Source organism: Bombus pyrosoma, linkage group LG10, assembly GCF_014825855.1.
Source record: "Bombus pyrosoma isolate SC7728 linkage group LG10, ASM1482585v1, whole genome shotgun sequence".
NCBI classification, from domain to species: domain Eukaryota; kingdom Metazoa; phylum Arthropoda; class Insecta; order Hymenoptera; family Apidae; genus Bombus; species Bombus pyrosoma.
Window position 1 is genome coordinate 12,011,379 of NC_057779.1, and position 15,790 is coordinate 12,027,168.

The 15,790-nt window shown below is 29.3% G+C and overlaps 3 protein-coding genes across 12 annotated transcripts; 1 reads left to right on the plus strand and 2 right to left on the minus strand.

Moving 5' to 3' along the window:
* Nucleotides 1-182: 182 nt before the first annotated feature.
* LOC122571309 (X-linked retinitis pigmentosa GTPase regulator-interacting protein 1-like) lies at nucleotides 183-4,629 on the minus strand. Of its 4 annotated transcripts, none has more exons than XM_043734903.1 (3): nucleotides 4,519-4,629; nucleotides 1,600-1,757; nucleotides 183-1,465 (listed from the first exon to the last, which is right to left on the minus strand). In XM_043734903.1, the coding sequence occupies exons 2-3, from the start codon at nucleotides 1,742-1,744 to the stop codon at nucleotides 627-629; spliced, it is 984 nt and encodes a 327-aa protein (XP_043590838.1). In that variant the 5' UTR covers nucleotides 1,745-1,757; nucleotides 4,519-4,629; the 3' UTR covers nucleotides 183-626. The 4 variants fall into 4 exon arrangements, with proteins under 4 accessions (XP_043590838.1, XP_043590835.1, XP_043590836.1 ...); XM_043734900.1 differs by lacking the exon at nucleotides 4,519-4,629 and adding an exon at nucleotides 2,696-3,157; XM_043734901.1 differs by lacking the exon at nucleotides 4,519-4,629 and adding an exon at nucleotides 1,906-1,992.
* On the plus strand, nucleotides 3,447-8,232 carry LOC122571310 (elongation of very long chain fatty acids protein 6-like). 4 transcript variants are annotated; one of them, XM_043734906.1, is made up of 4 exons: nucleotides 3,447-3,754; nucleotides 4,648-5,020; nucleotides 6,260-6,667; nucleotides 7,351-8,232. In XM_043734906.1, the coding sequence occupies exons 3-4, from the start codon at nucleotides 6,339-6,341 to the stop codon at nucleotides 7,886-7,888; spliced, it is 867 nt and encodes a 288-aa protein (XP_043590841.1). In that variant the 5' UTR covers nucleotides 3,447-3,754; nucleotides 4,648-5,020; nucleotides 6,260-6,338; the 3' UTR covers nucleotides 7,889-8,232. The 4 variants fall into 4 exon arrangements, with proteins under 4 accessions (XP_043590841.1, XP_043590839.1, XP_043590840.1 ...); XM_043734904.1 differs by lacking the exon at nucleotides 4,648-5,020; XM_043734905.1 differs by lacking the exon at nucleotides 4,648-5,020 and having other exon boundaries at nucleotides 6,263-6,667.
* A 1,424-nt stretch (nucleotides 8,233-9,656) lies between these two features.
* On the minus strand, nucleotides 9,657-15,070 carry LOC122571308 (glutamic acid-rich protein-like). Of its 4 annotated transcripts, none has more exons than XM_043734896.1 (7): nucleotides 14,891-15,069; nucleotides 12,787-12,984; nucleotides 12,247-12,699; nucleotides 11,868-12,145; nucleotides 11,330-11,414; nucleotides 11,070-11,144; nucleotides 9,657-10,561 (listed from the first exon to the last, which is right to left on the minus strand). In XM_043734896.1, exons 1-7 carry the CDS (start codon nucleotides 14,940-14,942, stop codon nucleotides 9,822-9,824), a joined length of 1,881 nt encoding a protein of 626 aa, XP_043590831.1. In that variant the 5' UTR covers nucleotides 14,943-15,069; the 3' UTR covers nucleotides 9,657-9,821. The 4 variants fall into 4 exon arrangements, with proteins under 4 accessions (XP_043590831.1, XP_043590830.1, XP_043590834.1 ...); XM_043734895.1 differs by having other exon boundaries at nucleotides 11,868-12,157; XM_043734899.1 differs by having other exon boundaries at nucleotides 11,868-12,157; nucleotides 14,862-15,053.
* Between the last annotated feature and the right edge of the window lie 720 nt (nucleotides 15,071-15,790).

Here is a 15,790-nt window from a genome sequence, read left to right on the forward strand (position 1 = left end):
GGATTTTACATAAATTGATTGATTCATGTATAAATTTGTAACAAAAATATTGTCAAAAAATGCTTTCTAATACAGTTTTAATTTCTATTATTTAAGCATATCCGATTGAATATATGTAAATAGATATATTATTAAGTTATAATGTTTAAATTCCTGTTCTTTGTAAAATAGCACAACAGTAACATATTTCAAATGATGTATTTGCAAAAATTTGGTGTTCATATAACGAAAAACGATACAATAAATGAAAAACTTAAACAACCAATCCAGCAATTACAATAATTCGTTTCCAACATAAACCTAATATTTTTATGATTTCTTTATTGCACAAGTGAGTGTTTAATTAGATAAAGAAAATCGAAAGTCGCATAATACATTGTACTTTCATAAATGAAAAATGAACCCTTCCCACTACTTCTAATTCTCTGTATATTTTCTGATTAGTTGTATATTGATCACATGTTAAAATTTTTACGTGTGCTCCGCTTTCTTTTAATTGCGTTAAGCATATTTTTAGTAATGTAATTACTTTATCACTTTTCATTTCTCCTGTTTCTGGTAAAACTCAAAAATATGCTAATGGTTGGTTTCATCTCTTCTTCACTTTTTTTCTTTAAATTATAGATTCAGACCCACCTCCGTATTGTGCTCTCAGCTGGTAAATGACATCCGCTTATCCTTAGCTTATTATAAACTGATGCAGAATTGTAAAATATCATTTTTGCTAAATCTTGTTCTTCAGTTGTATATGACAAATTTTCACCTTTCAGTTGCAACTTAATGAAAGTCCTTACAACATTGCTTTTGCACCCATGTCTATCTAAAAATTCATCCACAGTCTCTACTTTGCGCAACTTGTTATAGAAATGATCTCTGGAGGTTTTGATTCGTTTGACTTTTTGTTTCAAATATTTCAATTGTGCTTTTAAATTTCTATTCTCTTTCATGAGCTGAACACATTCATTTTCCAATTTCATTTCACAAAATGTTTTATTTTGAGAATTTTCAATTTGTACTTTGTAGTTTGTCATTTCTGGTTCAATCATTAGCCATTGCATTGCATCCTCATTGTCACAAAATGTAAATGGTACTCTTGTATAATTCACCACTGGTTTATTAACACGCAATTCTTTTTCTTCTTCTTCTGCTACCTCTTCTTTTGCATTTTGTTGTTGCTGTTGTCGTTGTTGGTAGTCATGTTGTTGTTCGTTCCCTTTTCCTCCTTCTTCATTTCCTTTTTCCTCTTCTTCTCTCACCAGCTGTCTTTCATGTACATCCTCTTCTTTTTCTTCTTTATTTTCTAATATATTTTTTGGTGGTTGAGGTACAGCATCCATTTTCAACATTTTCCTTCTACTGATATTTTGTGTACGGTTTGGTTTAAACATTTCGGGTGAGAAATGTTCAGCACAGATACCCATTCTTCTTATAGTAGAGCTAGCATAATATTGTAGAGCTGGATTGCCTGATAAAGAGTAATAAGAAATATAAAATATAGGTAGTAACAGAAAGTAATATAGATAGAAAGAGTAATATTGATTTAGAAAATTAACAAACACCAAACATACATAATGTACAGTATCAACACCATGTACTTACCAACTCTTGAAATCCATTCTTTACGAAGCGGATTGTTTTCTTTCGGAAAGCAATAAAGATGATTTCCTCGAAGACGACTGTTGTTACATTTTATATAGGCGCAAATATCCACTAATCTAGCTGCTGTGTTCCTCTGCAAATCCATAGCCTGAAAAAACCTAAAACAGATTACAAGAAACAGTATGCAAATTCAAGAAAACTTGCTCTTTTAGTACGAATACGAACGAACGAACGAATGAAACGAAGATTCAAATAAATGGAAACGATTATACTACACAGATATTGGTCATCCAACGTCGTTCATACATGCAAAGAATTAGATCGATTTAATCTTTTCGTCCGATTTGTTACGACTACATGATCTAGATCTTTCAAATGAAATTTCTAGTTAAAATTGTTCATAATAACAGTGTGGCCAACAGTTTAGACCAACCTAGTCTAAGCAAATGCTCGCTGTTCGCCCGATTTTAGTAAAATTTGATAAAATGAAAGTGCAAACAAGCATTCGTTATTAAAATTTAAATCTAATCATATATAATCTAAATATGTGCAAGAAATCATTCGCTTATTATTTCGCCGAACTCCGAACGAATGCTTGATTACACTTTCATCTGATAATACATTTTTGTCCTACAGCTCTTTCACAAATACTCCATTAATTTATAATAATTTATAATGCATTAATTTATCACAATTAAATTATTGATGTATGATATTTATGCAATTCATTTATAATATCAAAGATATTGATGTAATTATGCATATATTATAGCATTAATTTGTAGCAATTAAAATTAGTGATTTATTTTATTCTATCTATTACTAACAAAATCTTTGATCTCAAATGGTATTTTATTTCTAATTAATTCTAACCAAACCAAATCAAAGCCATCGATCGCTCACGCTAAACTTTCCACTCAGACCGGTTTGATAATTTCCTAATTTATTATTAATACTGCATATCTTACTTTAACGTGATAGCCATTTAAGTCAGAAATGTTTATTTATGAGAAGCTATAAAGCAAGGTACAATGTAGATAATTATTTCATTGCATCGCATATTTAAACGTATTAAATAAACATTACACTCTCTTACGTTCTTATACATTTGGATAATGAACGGAAAAGGAAAATGAATGAAACAAAAAATTGTTTTTTATAATTTGCATGTTGAATACGGAAATGCAGCACGAACTTTATATTTATATTTGCAAATAACCTTGTGCACAAGATGAAATAAGGCGTATAAGGCATAGATATACGAAAAGCTTGCCGCGTATAGCTTGTCTTAATATCGATACGCGTTTGTGAGATCCCTCATTCGCGAAAGGTTCAGACTCTTTATCACCGCATTATTACGAACAGTTTATAAGTCACTTTACCATTTAAAAGATGTGTAATTTATTTCTTTGTATATTCTTAAATTTCTGTTTAAGCTTTTCAAAGTTCGTTGCTTAGAAATTTATAACGAGCGTATACACAACGGAGCTTCGAGTATAAAAGTGGTTGAATTATATTTTCAAAATCAAGGCTCCATTATTCTAACGCTATTCTAAGAAGAGATGAAACCAAAATTGAAATTAATTTAATTAAACCTGCTAAAATAATTAAATATTGTAATCCATTTTAAATTTTATTATTATTAACCCATCGGGGACTACGTCTGTACGTCGTACGGACTCTCCTTTTGTTCACACTGGCCAAAACATACTGCTAGTAAAACATTAATGAGAAATGAAAATGCAAGTAACTCATTTGATAATTCAACACAGATTCATTCTTAAGGTTCACGTCATGGTCACCAGAGTATTGTATTGCAACAGTTAGTTGTCCACTATATTAATAAGCCACAATACGTAACGAGACTATGTTTAACGTTTATATACATTATTACCTGTAAATTTGACTATTATAATCGTAATAGCAATACCTCAGCGTAAACAAAATTTTACAAAGTTAGAATGTTTTATGTAATATGTTTAAAAGAACATCCTAGAAGAAATAGATTGATGTTGAGAGTGGGATAGGCGATATATACCTGAAACTCTTCTCTTTAACTGACAGTAATGACTCGTTAACTGAGCATATAAGAAGAACGGCAAGTGACATGTTCTTTGTCTTGTCTTATTAGATCCAAGTAATATTGTGCAGAACTGTAAGTATTAACGTTTAAATATTCTATTTTTCAGCAAGAAAAATCTAATCTGAAATTGAAAATCTGATCCACGATTTATTTTAACAGAATAGATATGAAACGAAACAGTTTTGATAAGTTTATTCGATATATGACGTGGAATTTTATGACTAGATTGTGCGTATTTACAAAATACGCAAAATAAAACAAACATTTGAATTTGTTTGTCGTATGTTTCCTTTATACTTCCAGTAAAACCATCATGTATTTTATTAAGAAGAGAAAAGAAAAATATTTGATTATTTGATTATTCTCTATGATATATCGGTTATGCCCCGTATAATGTATTGCTTTTTGTAAATTGAGTTAATTATTTTCCCCAATGCACTGGCTATTCCCCGAATTGTTTTGTGTAATTTATTTTATTATTTTTTATCAATTTTTAAGTTTTTAATAACGATATCTTTTCTCAACAATAAATTGCTAATTTTTTATCGAATACAAATGTAATCCTTCCACGTTTTGCTTTACTTTTATCGTAAAAATTTACGATATAAAATTATAATAGGAGCATTTACTCTGCGGTCGACGTGTATACTCGTCATTGCTTGATTTTACCTACGCATACCATAACGGATTTTTTAAACTAAAGTCCACGGTTAACAAGTTAAAATATATATATACGGATATTTTTGTATCATAAATTTATACAAATCGAAATTAATTTGAAATTACGTTATGGGTTAATAGATTACACACAGCTAAGGTTGCCAATGGTAACTTACCAAGCTGGTCGGTTGCTTACCGACCGTCCGAGTTTTTCCAATTTATCCTAGTTTTTAAGGCGTCCGAAGATGTCTGAATGGTGTTTCTCTAGTGATTTCGGGACAATGCTCGCTTGTTTGTCTGTCCAGGACCGTCAATCCCCATCAATCGTCGTTAGATTATACCCTTTTTTTTTTACACGTGAAGAAATCCTCATGGACACTCCGCTGCTGCTAATAGTCGGCAACAGCCGAGTAGTGTCGGACTCTTACCGACTAAAACTCCACGATGACTATCCTACGCGTATAACAGGAATGCTCCAGGAACCTCTTATGAATTTTCTTCCCGTTGCACCTCCCCCCTGCGTCCTCTTGTTCGAATCAGTTTTAAAAATTCCCTAACTGTTGAATTTGGCGCTAGGGGGGGGGGGGGGGAGAGGGCATTGCCCCTAGCGCCATGGTTAGATTATATCTACGATTATACAACATATACTGTACTGAAAATTTCAAAGTCATTCGTTGTGTAAGTAATCAAACTAATTTTTAATATTTTTTTATAATACTTTATAAGTAGGTATACGTTATTTATTCATAAACGATTCTATTTATTAGTATATTTATCAGTAATTTAATATATAAATATATATACATATATATATATTTATATATATATATATGTCGGATTGGCGTTATGATTAGGGGGTTGGGTGTTGAGGTTAGAGGCATGAAACGAATCCTCGTTGTAATTAGACATTGTTATCATGCAATAGAGAAGATATTGACTAGTGCAAATATGATTATTATACCTATCGACAAGTAACCGTGGTAATTAGGTACTCGAGACGCTAGCGACAATGATCCTAGGTTCAATAACGAATCCGCGGTCAACGGGATAATAGATGTATGTTCTCACAAACTCCAAGTCCGACTCTTGGTTAACAAAACGTGAAATATTCGTAAAGACGTTATTCTTTCTCGCCGATGAGATCACACAAGAGAATGACTTTCCGTCGCGATGATGTCACAGAGGAAAACTATGATGGGATGTGTCCAAGGGCACAAGGTCATCGGATTCGTTGAACGATGCCTTCGTTCGGAAGCGTCGTTCGTGAGAAAGTAGATTTCCCCTATCTTCCCGTAGTTGGGACAAAGACTGTTTGTTTGAAGGACTTTAGTTAATTAAATCTTAAGATTTATAACGGGTCCTTAGGCTAGCTGAATATGTACTGTGGAGATGCTTCGACATCTGGTAATCATCTTATCCGGAGAATAGGGCCTGCGTGTGGCGAGCCACGGGACAGAGACCGTTGGAATGTTTACTGTCAAGTGTCGCCACAACTATTTCCTTAAGGAAAACTATACTATTACTCCGTACCTTTGTTAGACAAACGTTCATCCCTTGACCGCGGCTACGTTGGCGACTGATTGTCGCCTCGAGCCCAAGCTCATTGTTACAAATCTCGAATAAATACTATCGGATTGAATGGCAATTGATTAATTACGACTATGGTAGAATCCAGATTACAATATTACGGGATTTTCCCAAAGTTCCAAAGGCTCCGGTGTTCTTTCATCTCCGACATATATATTTGCAAACATTTACAAAAGTTACTCTGAACTATCATTCTAAATCTTTTGGATCTGTAATAATATTTCGTATTAAGTATTAATTACACATATTAATATTTTATATTGTTTGTAAATATTATATTTCCTACATTTATAAAAGTAATTTCAATAATCGGGTTTTTTTGCTTTTCAGTAGATTGGCAGCCAGAGGTGAAAGTTGCACCTTTTCTTTAATTTTTTAACGACCAGCGAGTAGAAAAAGATATTCCAAGATGATAGACAAATTGAATCATGTGCTGCTAACTGTACCTAATTACTCGTATACCTTCAATTTTGAGAAAAACTTTGTTTACTCGGATACTCTTACGACAATTAGGAATCATTATTCGAACTGCTTCTACTATTCTGCCCTTTATGTCATCCTAATTTTTGCCGGAAAGCATTACATGTCAAATAGGCCAAAATTCGAACTGAGAGGTGTGCTTGCCTTGTGGAATGTATTACTTGCGGTATTTTCCATTTTTGGATTTCTTAGACTGTGCTCGGAGATGTATCACGTATTAAGCTATTATGGGTTCTACCATAGTATTTGTGTACCTAGGTAATTTAACATTCGTACCTTATTTTAGCTTTCAAAATATTTTCCGTAGAATAGTAACTTGAAAACTAATCATCAACTAAGTATGTATTGTTACAATTATTTACGAAAGCGTACTATCCAACAACCTCGATCACCTCGAAATACGTTCTTAAGGTTATAATTTTGAACAACTTTCCCCTTGGTGAAAATTGAAAGATAACAAAAGCAACAACAACAACAACAACAACAACCATAATATGCCCTTTATTCTATAAAATTCTTTTGTACGGCAGTAAATAAGGCAGATATTTTGTTGATTCCGTTTGGCTGGTTCATATTTAACGTATTAAAACAGTCATTGAAGTAATCCTACGATGTTTTATATTTGAAATGAGTTGACCGTATTTTACAATTATAGTGCCTTTATCGTTTAATTTTTCGAGCCTGGACCTACTCTATATATAAAAATATTAGAACTTAACGATATTGAGTTTGCAGTGATACTGCGGTCGCGCTCGTTGGATACAAAATTAATGGTTGATGATTCGTTCGTATATGTGACACGATTATCACGCTTCTTTATTATCGAATATTGCGGGCGATATCCATCTCTCATCAAAGCGGTACATGAAATCAATTTACAAAATAAAACGATATTCCTAAAATATTAATTCATAATAAAACCATAATTATGTTCTTTCTAGCTACCTTACGCAAGATCCCGTTGCTGGATTTTGGTCACTGTTGTTCATCCTATCAAAAATTGTGGAGTTTGGCGACACAGCTTTTATTGTACTACGAAAACAGCCGTTGATGTTTCTACATTGGTACCACCATGTAACAGTTTTTCTTTATGCATGGCTATGTTATGTAGAGACTACAGCATACGCCAGATGGAACGCTGTAGTAAACTTTTTCGTTCACTCCTGGATGTATTCTTATTATGCTATAAAAGCAATGCGCTTTAATCCACCAAAATGGATCGCCATGCTGATCACTACGTTACAGACAGTACAAATGATTTGGGGTTGCTTTATAACTATTATGGCTTACAGCTATGTAAAAAGCGGTCAAGTTGAATGCCACGTTGGGCTCCAAAACGCGAAAATTGGTCTGCTGATCTACTTGAGCTATTTCATTCTCTTCGGTAGATTCTTCAAACAGGCTTACCTGTCTAACAAACGTGGGAAGAAAGTCGAAAAAAAGAATGATATTAATGACAAGCTCATCAAAGCTAATTGAAGCTCATACAAATTTCTGAAAACTTTTTCTAAGGATGCACCCAAGTGACGTCTCTTGTAAATATTTTATCAGAATTATTTTACAAGTACATACATTTACAATTATGCATATACATTTCAAAAAATTTAATAGATTTTTAAGTTTATATATATTTTTTAAGTTTTTGTTAATAAGTGGTAGTGAAAGTTGATTGCGGCAGGATGAAAATCATGAGTAAAATAATATAACATCAATTGTTGTACATTGAATTTAGCAATAAATATCATGGCAACTCGGTTAGTAGACGTTAGTAGATGTTAGATGTAATACGGGTGGATGAATTAATAAAGATATTTTCAAGCAAATTTTGAAACCTTTTTTCTTTAAAAATGACTTTTCAAGCAATTATTCGATGAATTTATTTCGGAACGTTGTAAAGTTTCTTTATAAAACAGTATGACAAAATTTTATTCCAGTGAAAATAAATATATAATACGTGCATTTAAAAATGCGATATGCAAATTAAACGTTCGTTTAAATAATTTACATTTTATCAATGTGAATTGTGATTGGGAAGCGAGTTGAAAAAGCGATATGGGAATAGGAAGAAAACGCTGCATATGAGACCCCTTATTTCCGTGTCTAATAACGCTTGCACGGTTGTACAGTAAATATGTGTAAAGTAGCAATACCGATCAATGAGCAGCGTCAGTATGCGTGTCTGATCAAACAGGGGCAGCGTTCTCTCTCTATTTCCATATTGCATTCACTTAAATATAGAACACATGACATATGACTCGCGTACTCTATTTTTATTCTTTATATCTTTATGCTAAAAGTTCATTCACATTAGTCAATTAATTGAATTCAAGCGGCTGGGATACGAAAAGCTTGCTATTTTGCTTGGTTTGAAATATTCTTCCAAATTTCTACGCTTGTTTTCATGATAATTAAGTCTCTTAACTTCAGGTAATTTGAAGCACTTTACTAATATATGATATATTATTGAATTTAAGATTCTTTCAAGTATCCCTTGGTTTAAAAGAGATAACAGCAAAGGAGGTTACTAACTAACATGTTATTATCAGTTTTCTTTTTTCTGATTTCGGTCCCTTAAACCAAGTTGATCTTTTCTAAATTTCATATTCAGTCGCTTTTCACGTATGTGTGTATGTACATAATATTTTCATAAATAGACTATTCCCATCGTAGATGTTTTTCTTTAAATATCCGTTTGAAGCTTGAATTATAAACTAATAATTGGACTACCTTCTTTCTGAACAATGTTTAAGGATATTGTTCATTTATTTTAGTCAAATTAAATTTAAAACATTAATATTTTATTTTTACATCTCTTGAGAGTGAAATACTGGAAGAAAATTTTGATCCTTTTCTTACTTTTGTTTATTGATATGTACATTACATTAATTTCTTTTAAATAACTATACGAAATTTATTTAGAACTCTTACTCATTTAGATATTAACTTCTAATATAATATTACAAAGATAAAATTTTTAAAGGTAGTTTTATCTCTTAAACTTAAGTTACCATAATTAAACGGTTGTGTTTTAGCCATTACTTGTGTCTGCTTTGCAAACCTAAAAAATTTCATCAATATCGATATTGAATATTTTGATAAATATTATTAGTAAAATATATAAGTATTCATAATTACATTAATATTCATTCATGTATGTATAAGCCGAAAGTTTACATGATTAACTGACTATTAAAGTATATAGGAAATTTCTTCACTTAGGATTGTACAAAATTATTTATGTAAGATCCTCCATGCTCGTCTAATTTATTATTCATTATATATTATTGTTTTTATACAGTAACATTTCATTTATTAAATATGGTAACTTGCTTATATAAAAATAAATTCTGCAATTTCAATAAATTCTAAAACTGTTTCTCACATTGAATATACGTACAATTCAGTAGATTATTTATTGTTTTTGTTTCCACGTTACTAAACTGTTGGTTGTTATTTCTTTTTCATGTTCGCTATCTTCTTCATTATCATTTTGTAAAGTTTGTAATTTTCCATATTTAGCTTCAAGTTTCGCAATTAACTCAGTATCGTCAAAATTTTCGATTTCCTCCTCTTCTTCTTCTTCTTCTTCTTCATTTACTTCTTCCTCTTCCTCTTCTCCCTCTTCTTCTTCTCCCTCCTCCTCCTCCTCCTCCTCCTCCTCCTCTTCTTCTTCTTCTTCTCCTTCTTCTTCTTCTTCTTCTTCTCCTTCATCCTCTTCTTCTTCTTCTGTTCGTTCTTCTTCTTTTAACATCGTCTTTTGCACAATTCCTATTTCATCCTTTTGCTTCATTTGATTTTTATTGCTCTTATTTTTTTTGTTTTTTATTTCATTCCATATTATATTTTGATTTCCTTTTCCTTCTTGTGTTCCTAATGCTCCTTCTTTTTTTTCTTCTATGTTTACTTGATTCCGTTTGTTCATTACTTCTCCTTCCTCTTCCCCTTCTTCTTCTCCTACCCCTTCCTCTATATCTCTCTCATCCCTCTCCTCTTGTTCCTCTTCTACTCCGCCCCCTTCTTCTCCTTTCTCGAACTCAGTATCTTTTTGCACAACAACCTGTTGTCCTGTCTTTTTATCCTCTTCTTCTCCGCGCTTATATTTCTTTGTTTCTATTTTTCCACTTTTCTCTTGCACTTCTTTTTCATGCTTTCCTATTTTAAAAATTGTTTTGTCTTTCAATATAATTTTTTATTCCATATATTTTTTCTCAGAAGAAATTAGTTTAGGTTGATTTTAAACAGAAATAACTTCTAAACGTTAAAAGAAGTAAAGATTAATCGTTATCATTAAAAGTGCATAAAAATGATATTTTAGCTTTCATTTAAAAGTATTTATAATAATAATTTCTTTGTTATTTTAAAAAATTTATATGTCCCCTTACAATGGCATGATATTTCTATGATTGATTCATGTAATAAAAGTATTTTTTTAAATAAATTTTATAACTTTCTCAATTATATTTTAAAACATTAAATAAGTGTGAAAGTTAAGTAAAAGTGTATTTAAATTTAACATATAAAATAATATATTGTTAAATATGAAAGATGATTCAGTAAATATTGTATAATTTTACAATTCAGAAAATTGAAATTAGATCAGAATTTTGTCTAAATGCAATAAATTATACTATTTGTAAAACAAAAATGTTACAACATTTACCGTTATTCCATCGTTTCACAAGGACAAAATGTGCAGCAACAATAAGTGCCACACCGACTCCAAACTTCATTGCCACTGCAACCATCAGATGTTATTTTTTATTGAGATTTCAAAAGTGTAATGAGAAATAAAGAAGATTCCAAAACTATTAAAATTTTTTATATCCACGTTATATTTTATGTCAAAATATGAGAGCATGGAGGATCATTTTACATTATGAAAAGATTGTAATTCAATTTGTCACGCAATATTTCACTTACCGCTAGTAGATTCTTCTTCTATTTCTTCTATTTCTGGCTTTACATCTACATCATTAACATATTCTTCTGGTTCTGTGTTTTCTACCTAATATAAAGATGATAGTGTGATAATGTGCTACTATATAAGAAATTGTATTGTAGAATTATTCATATAAAAGCGTACGGTAACATATAATTTTTTAATTTTCTGTAGCGAATAAAACTATTAATAAATTAGTATCCAAGTAATATCTTTTGTAACTAATAAATTGTACATCTTTCAATAAGTGCTACTTTCTTTACACTTGTTATCAGAAAAAGAAAAATTTTATAAAAAATTATAGTTTCCTGTTTTATATATAAAGAGATAAAAATTAAAAAGATATAACAAAATAATTTTACAAATTACAATAAACACCAACATCTTTATATTCAATTATTGAAAACTCATGAAATTTTTTATATAGAAGAATACATAACATAAAATAAAGTATGTACAACTAATATTTTTTATAAGTTTTATTACTTTGATAATGATGTCTAATCATATTAAGTTTACCTCTTCTAAAGGTTCTATATTGTCATCATTAATTTCCTTAACACCAGGAATGTCGTCTAAAAATGTCTCAAATATGTCTTCATTTCTTGGCATTTCTAATATTTTATCAAATTGGTTATCTACTTCATTTAAAACAGTTTTTTCATCCGAGTCTTTCTCTGTACTAATACCATATATTTCTTCTAATACATTAGTATCATCAAACGTTGAACTAATATCATCTTCTAATGTAACTTCTGTGTGCTTTCTGTTTTCATATTTACTCTCGCGGCTTAATTCTGTATTGATATCTTGTGTTAAAGATTTAAAATTTATAAGAATATTCTGAATATACATTTATATTCACTACTATATTTTAATGTTTTGTATCATGTAATACCTTCTTTATTTGGAAAAATTTCACTTTCTTCTTCGTTTGATTCATTTTCAATTGCAGTTTCCTGGTCTTCCTCTTCTCCTTCTTCTTCTTCTCCTTCTTCTTCTTCTTTTTTTACTTCTCCTTCCTCTTCTTCTTCTTCTTCTTCTTCTTCTTCTCTTTCTTTTTCTTCTTCTTCTTCTTCTTCTTCTATAGATTCATTCAACATTTCATCGTCCTGAACTTCTCCAGTTTCAGTTTCTGTATCAGTTTCAGTTTCAGTTGCAATTTCAGATTCAATTTCAGTTTCTGTAGTTTCTAACTTTTCATCGTCTCCATTATACCTCCTTTCATCTTCTATTTGTTTAGTTTTTCCATTTTCATCATCATGTGATTCTTCATTAGATAGAGACAAAGAATCATCTACCCACCCATCAAAGATAAAGGCCCAACGAGAAGATTCTAATGGTGTACTAACTTATAACATGAAATATATAGTGTTGACATAATACATTAAATATAATAACTATAATTACATTAAAAATATAGAGAAAGTTTACTTACTGTCTGTAGTACCTCTGTGCTCAATAATAACTACACCGATTAAGCCAACAAGCATTGTTAAGACAGTAAAGAATATGATTCGAGCACACCAGTGTCCACCTGTAGTACTTTCTTTATAAATATGTATAGTTACGTTATCTGTTAAATTTTCACTAGCATTTCCCACTGTAGGTGATGGTATAATGTTATCTTCTTCATCTAAATATATTGAAGTATAATATATTGAATAGTTAAATGACAATTACTAATTACTGACAAAATGATTATTATAATACTGTATAAAAGTTATTTTAAAAAATATTGCATATTGTACATACATGTACAAACATAAGTATGTATGTGCCGTGCGTATACAGATTGTATACAGCGTGTATATAGATTGTAACGTTTTTATGTGAGTTAGAAATTGAAATATGATCGAGAAATTTGTTAACATTATATTATAAAAATTATTTTTAAATGTCAGAAAGAATAATGCTTTAGTTTACTCTTATTTTGTTTATTTAAAATCTTTTTAAATAGTTATCAAAAAGTTCATTTGTTATTCATTTATTATATTCTGTTCAGTGCATATCTTTTTACAAAAATAATGATAATTTCATATCAATGTTAATAATTAGTATTATATATATGATTATAATTAGTTAATAATAATAATTATTATTATTTGCTACATTATTTTTTTACGAAAAGTTTATCAGACATTGTTTTCTGTAATAAACTTTGAGATAAGTATAAAATAAATAACAGCATAACAACTTAATAGACAAACTTTAAAATAATACCAAGCAAAATACTGTCATTTTTGTAAATCATTATTGTAAAAGAGCACTTTTATAAGTATTCTATAATATTGAAAGTATGTATTTCCATTAACACAATATACATCACGAATCTATATTTACTACTTTATTTGTTCATCACAATAATCTGTTACTTGTATATTTCTTCATTGAATTAATAATCAAATTAAAAATATTAAATTAATATTTATTATAAATAGCAACGGGTTGTACAAATACGTAAAATATATAAATAAATTGACGAAAAATGTTTTTGGACCGGATAATATAGGTTGATCTATTTTTGAAAGCCAAAAGCTAGGCTGATCAAACTTCTAAGACCCTGTATTTTCTAATTTCAGCAACATTGCCAAATATGCCTCAAAATATCTGAGGTTTTACGTTCAGTATAGCATTATTGTAACATGCCTACAACGCAATAAACAATTTAAAATATAAGTTCAAAATAAAATTATATTATTTTGTGATAATTTGTAACAAAAAGCATAAATATAAATAGGAAATTTTCACTGATTTCATATTTTGAAGCAAAAATAAGACACTTATATACAAAAATTATCTCCGCTCGGGCGCGGAACTTGCATATACATGCACGTGCTTGCGCATACATACACACACACGCACACACATGTATATACTATAATTTAAATAAGAGATTACTGAGTTGCACAAATCTTTTTCGTAAAGTTTCATCAAGGTATATAGTAGCAAATGAATCACATAGTAGTATATAAAAGCAAAAATTAACTTATGATATCTGAATAATTCTTTAAGTTATTTTTTCACTATTCTAAAGTTTTTACAGTTCTAAATAATGGGATTCACAAAATATTTTATAAAGAATGTGCAAACTATAATTTATAATTATTTAACAATTGTATTGTAATTGTCCAATATATAAAGTATATTATGAAATGTGATACATGTGTATAAATATATATACTTAATATGTATGTATGTATGCATTATATAATATTTCAGTATTAAAACTTGTAAAATGAAGCATCAACAAATAATGTTCAATAAATATTATCATTTAATAATATTTTCCTACAATTCTTCTTTCGTATTTAAAACAAAATAATGTATTTAATATGTTTTATATATTTTAGAAAATAAAAAAAATAACAAAAATTAGTTTAACATATCGATATTTTTTAATGTATAAATTTCCTGTGATAATTTTAGAAATGAAAATGAAAGCATTGCCACTTAATATTAATAAATACAAAAGTTAGAAGTTGAAAGTTGAAATTATAATAATTCTCTCACACTTTCAGTATCCTATTTTTTTTTTTTACCCTTTTTACGTTTTTTCTCTCTCCGTTTTCTTGCTTGAACATCGCCAGACATCTTCTACTAGGAAATATAACTGTACTTTTTACAATCAGAGAAATGCCAAAAATTAAGTTTTTAAAAAGTCGAACACGGAACCACGTCTATTATAATTTGATTTGTAATGACTTCAACAAGTGTTGACATAATACGAAAATCCCTAGTTACTATACTTGAACGTTTCTTCACGATGTTAGTTCTCAGCAAGTTCTCAGTATTTTCCATGTTCAAAATTTGAGAAAGGATATGTAATGAGATACGTATAACAGAAGATAGAAATTACAAAGAACTTAGTGTTGTATAAATATGTAACACGTTTGTAATATTTATTACAATTTAGTACATAAATATTAAAATTAAATAATTTTAATATTCCTAGTAAAAAATTAGACAATTTACAAATTACTAGTAAGAAGTAATCATTTTTGTATGATATAAGCAAATATTAACATACATGGTGATTTATTATCGAATATTATATTAATTAAGAACTTATGGATGTATGTATTTTAATAAGAAATGTTAATGAATCAAATTATAAAAATATCTCTGATTAAAAGCAAAAAGATTTCAATCAATATAACTATATTAAAGTATTTTATTAATTTATTTAGTTATAAAGTCACAAATTTACTTAGATTCATTAGCAAGAAATATTATTAATTTATACAATAGCATATTATTCATACTATTCTAAGGTACAGGATACTTATTTAATACTTTTGACAATATATCATGAAATATAACAAGAAATGTAAATTACATGACCATAGACACACAATTTATTAATAAGAGAAATTTGACAGAGAAATTAACAAACATATGTATATTGCAGTAAAGCAAACGCAAAACAAATATTTCTGTAT

Excerpts from the sequence above, each read along its gene's own strand:
- LOC122571308 (XM_043734895.1), bottom strand. The coding sequence starts at position 14,942 with ATGTCTGGCGATGTTCAAGCAAGAAAACGGAGAGAGAAAAAACGTAAA. Across the intron at positions 12,700-12,786 it reads GCACAGAGGTACTACAGACA|TTAGTACACCATTAGAATCT; the intron begins GTAAGTAAACTT and ends TCATGTTATAAG. Across the intron at positions 10,562-11,069 it reads TGTGAAACGATGGAATAACG|GAAAGCATGAAAAAGAAGTG; the intron begins GTAAATGTTGTA and ends TTTTTAAAATAG.
- LOC122571310 (XM_043734906.1), top strand. The coding sequence starts at position 6,339 with ATGATAGACAAATTGAATCATGTGCTGCTAACTGTACCTAATTACTCG. Across the intron at positions 6,668-7,350 it reads CATAGTATTTGTGTACCTAG|CTACCTTACGCAAGATCCCG; the intron begins GTAATTTAACAT and ends TGTTCTTTCTAG.
- LOC122571309 (XM_043734900.1), bottom strand. The coding sequence starts at position 2,853 with ATGCCTTATACGCCTTATTTCATCTTGTGCACAAGGTTATTTGCAAAT. Across the intron at positions 1,758-2,695 it reads TTATCCAAATGTATAAGAAC|GTTTTTTCAGGCTATGGATT; the intron begins GTAAGAGAGTGT and ends AATCTGTTTTAG. Across the intron at positions 1,466-1,599 it reads AGAATGGATTTCAAGAGTTG|GCAATCCAGCTCTACAATAT; the intron begins GTAAGTACATGG and ends ACTCTTTATCAG.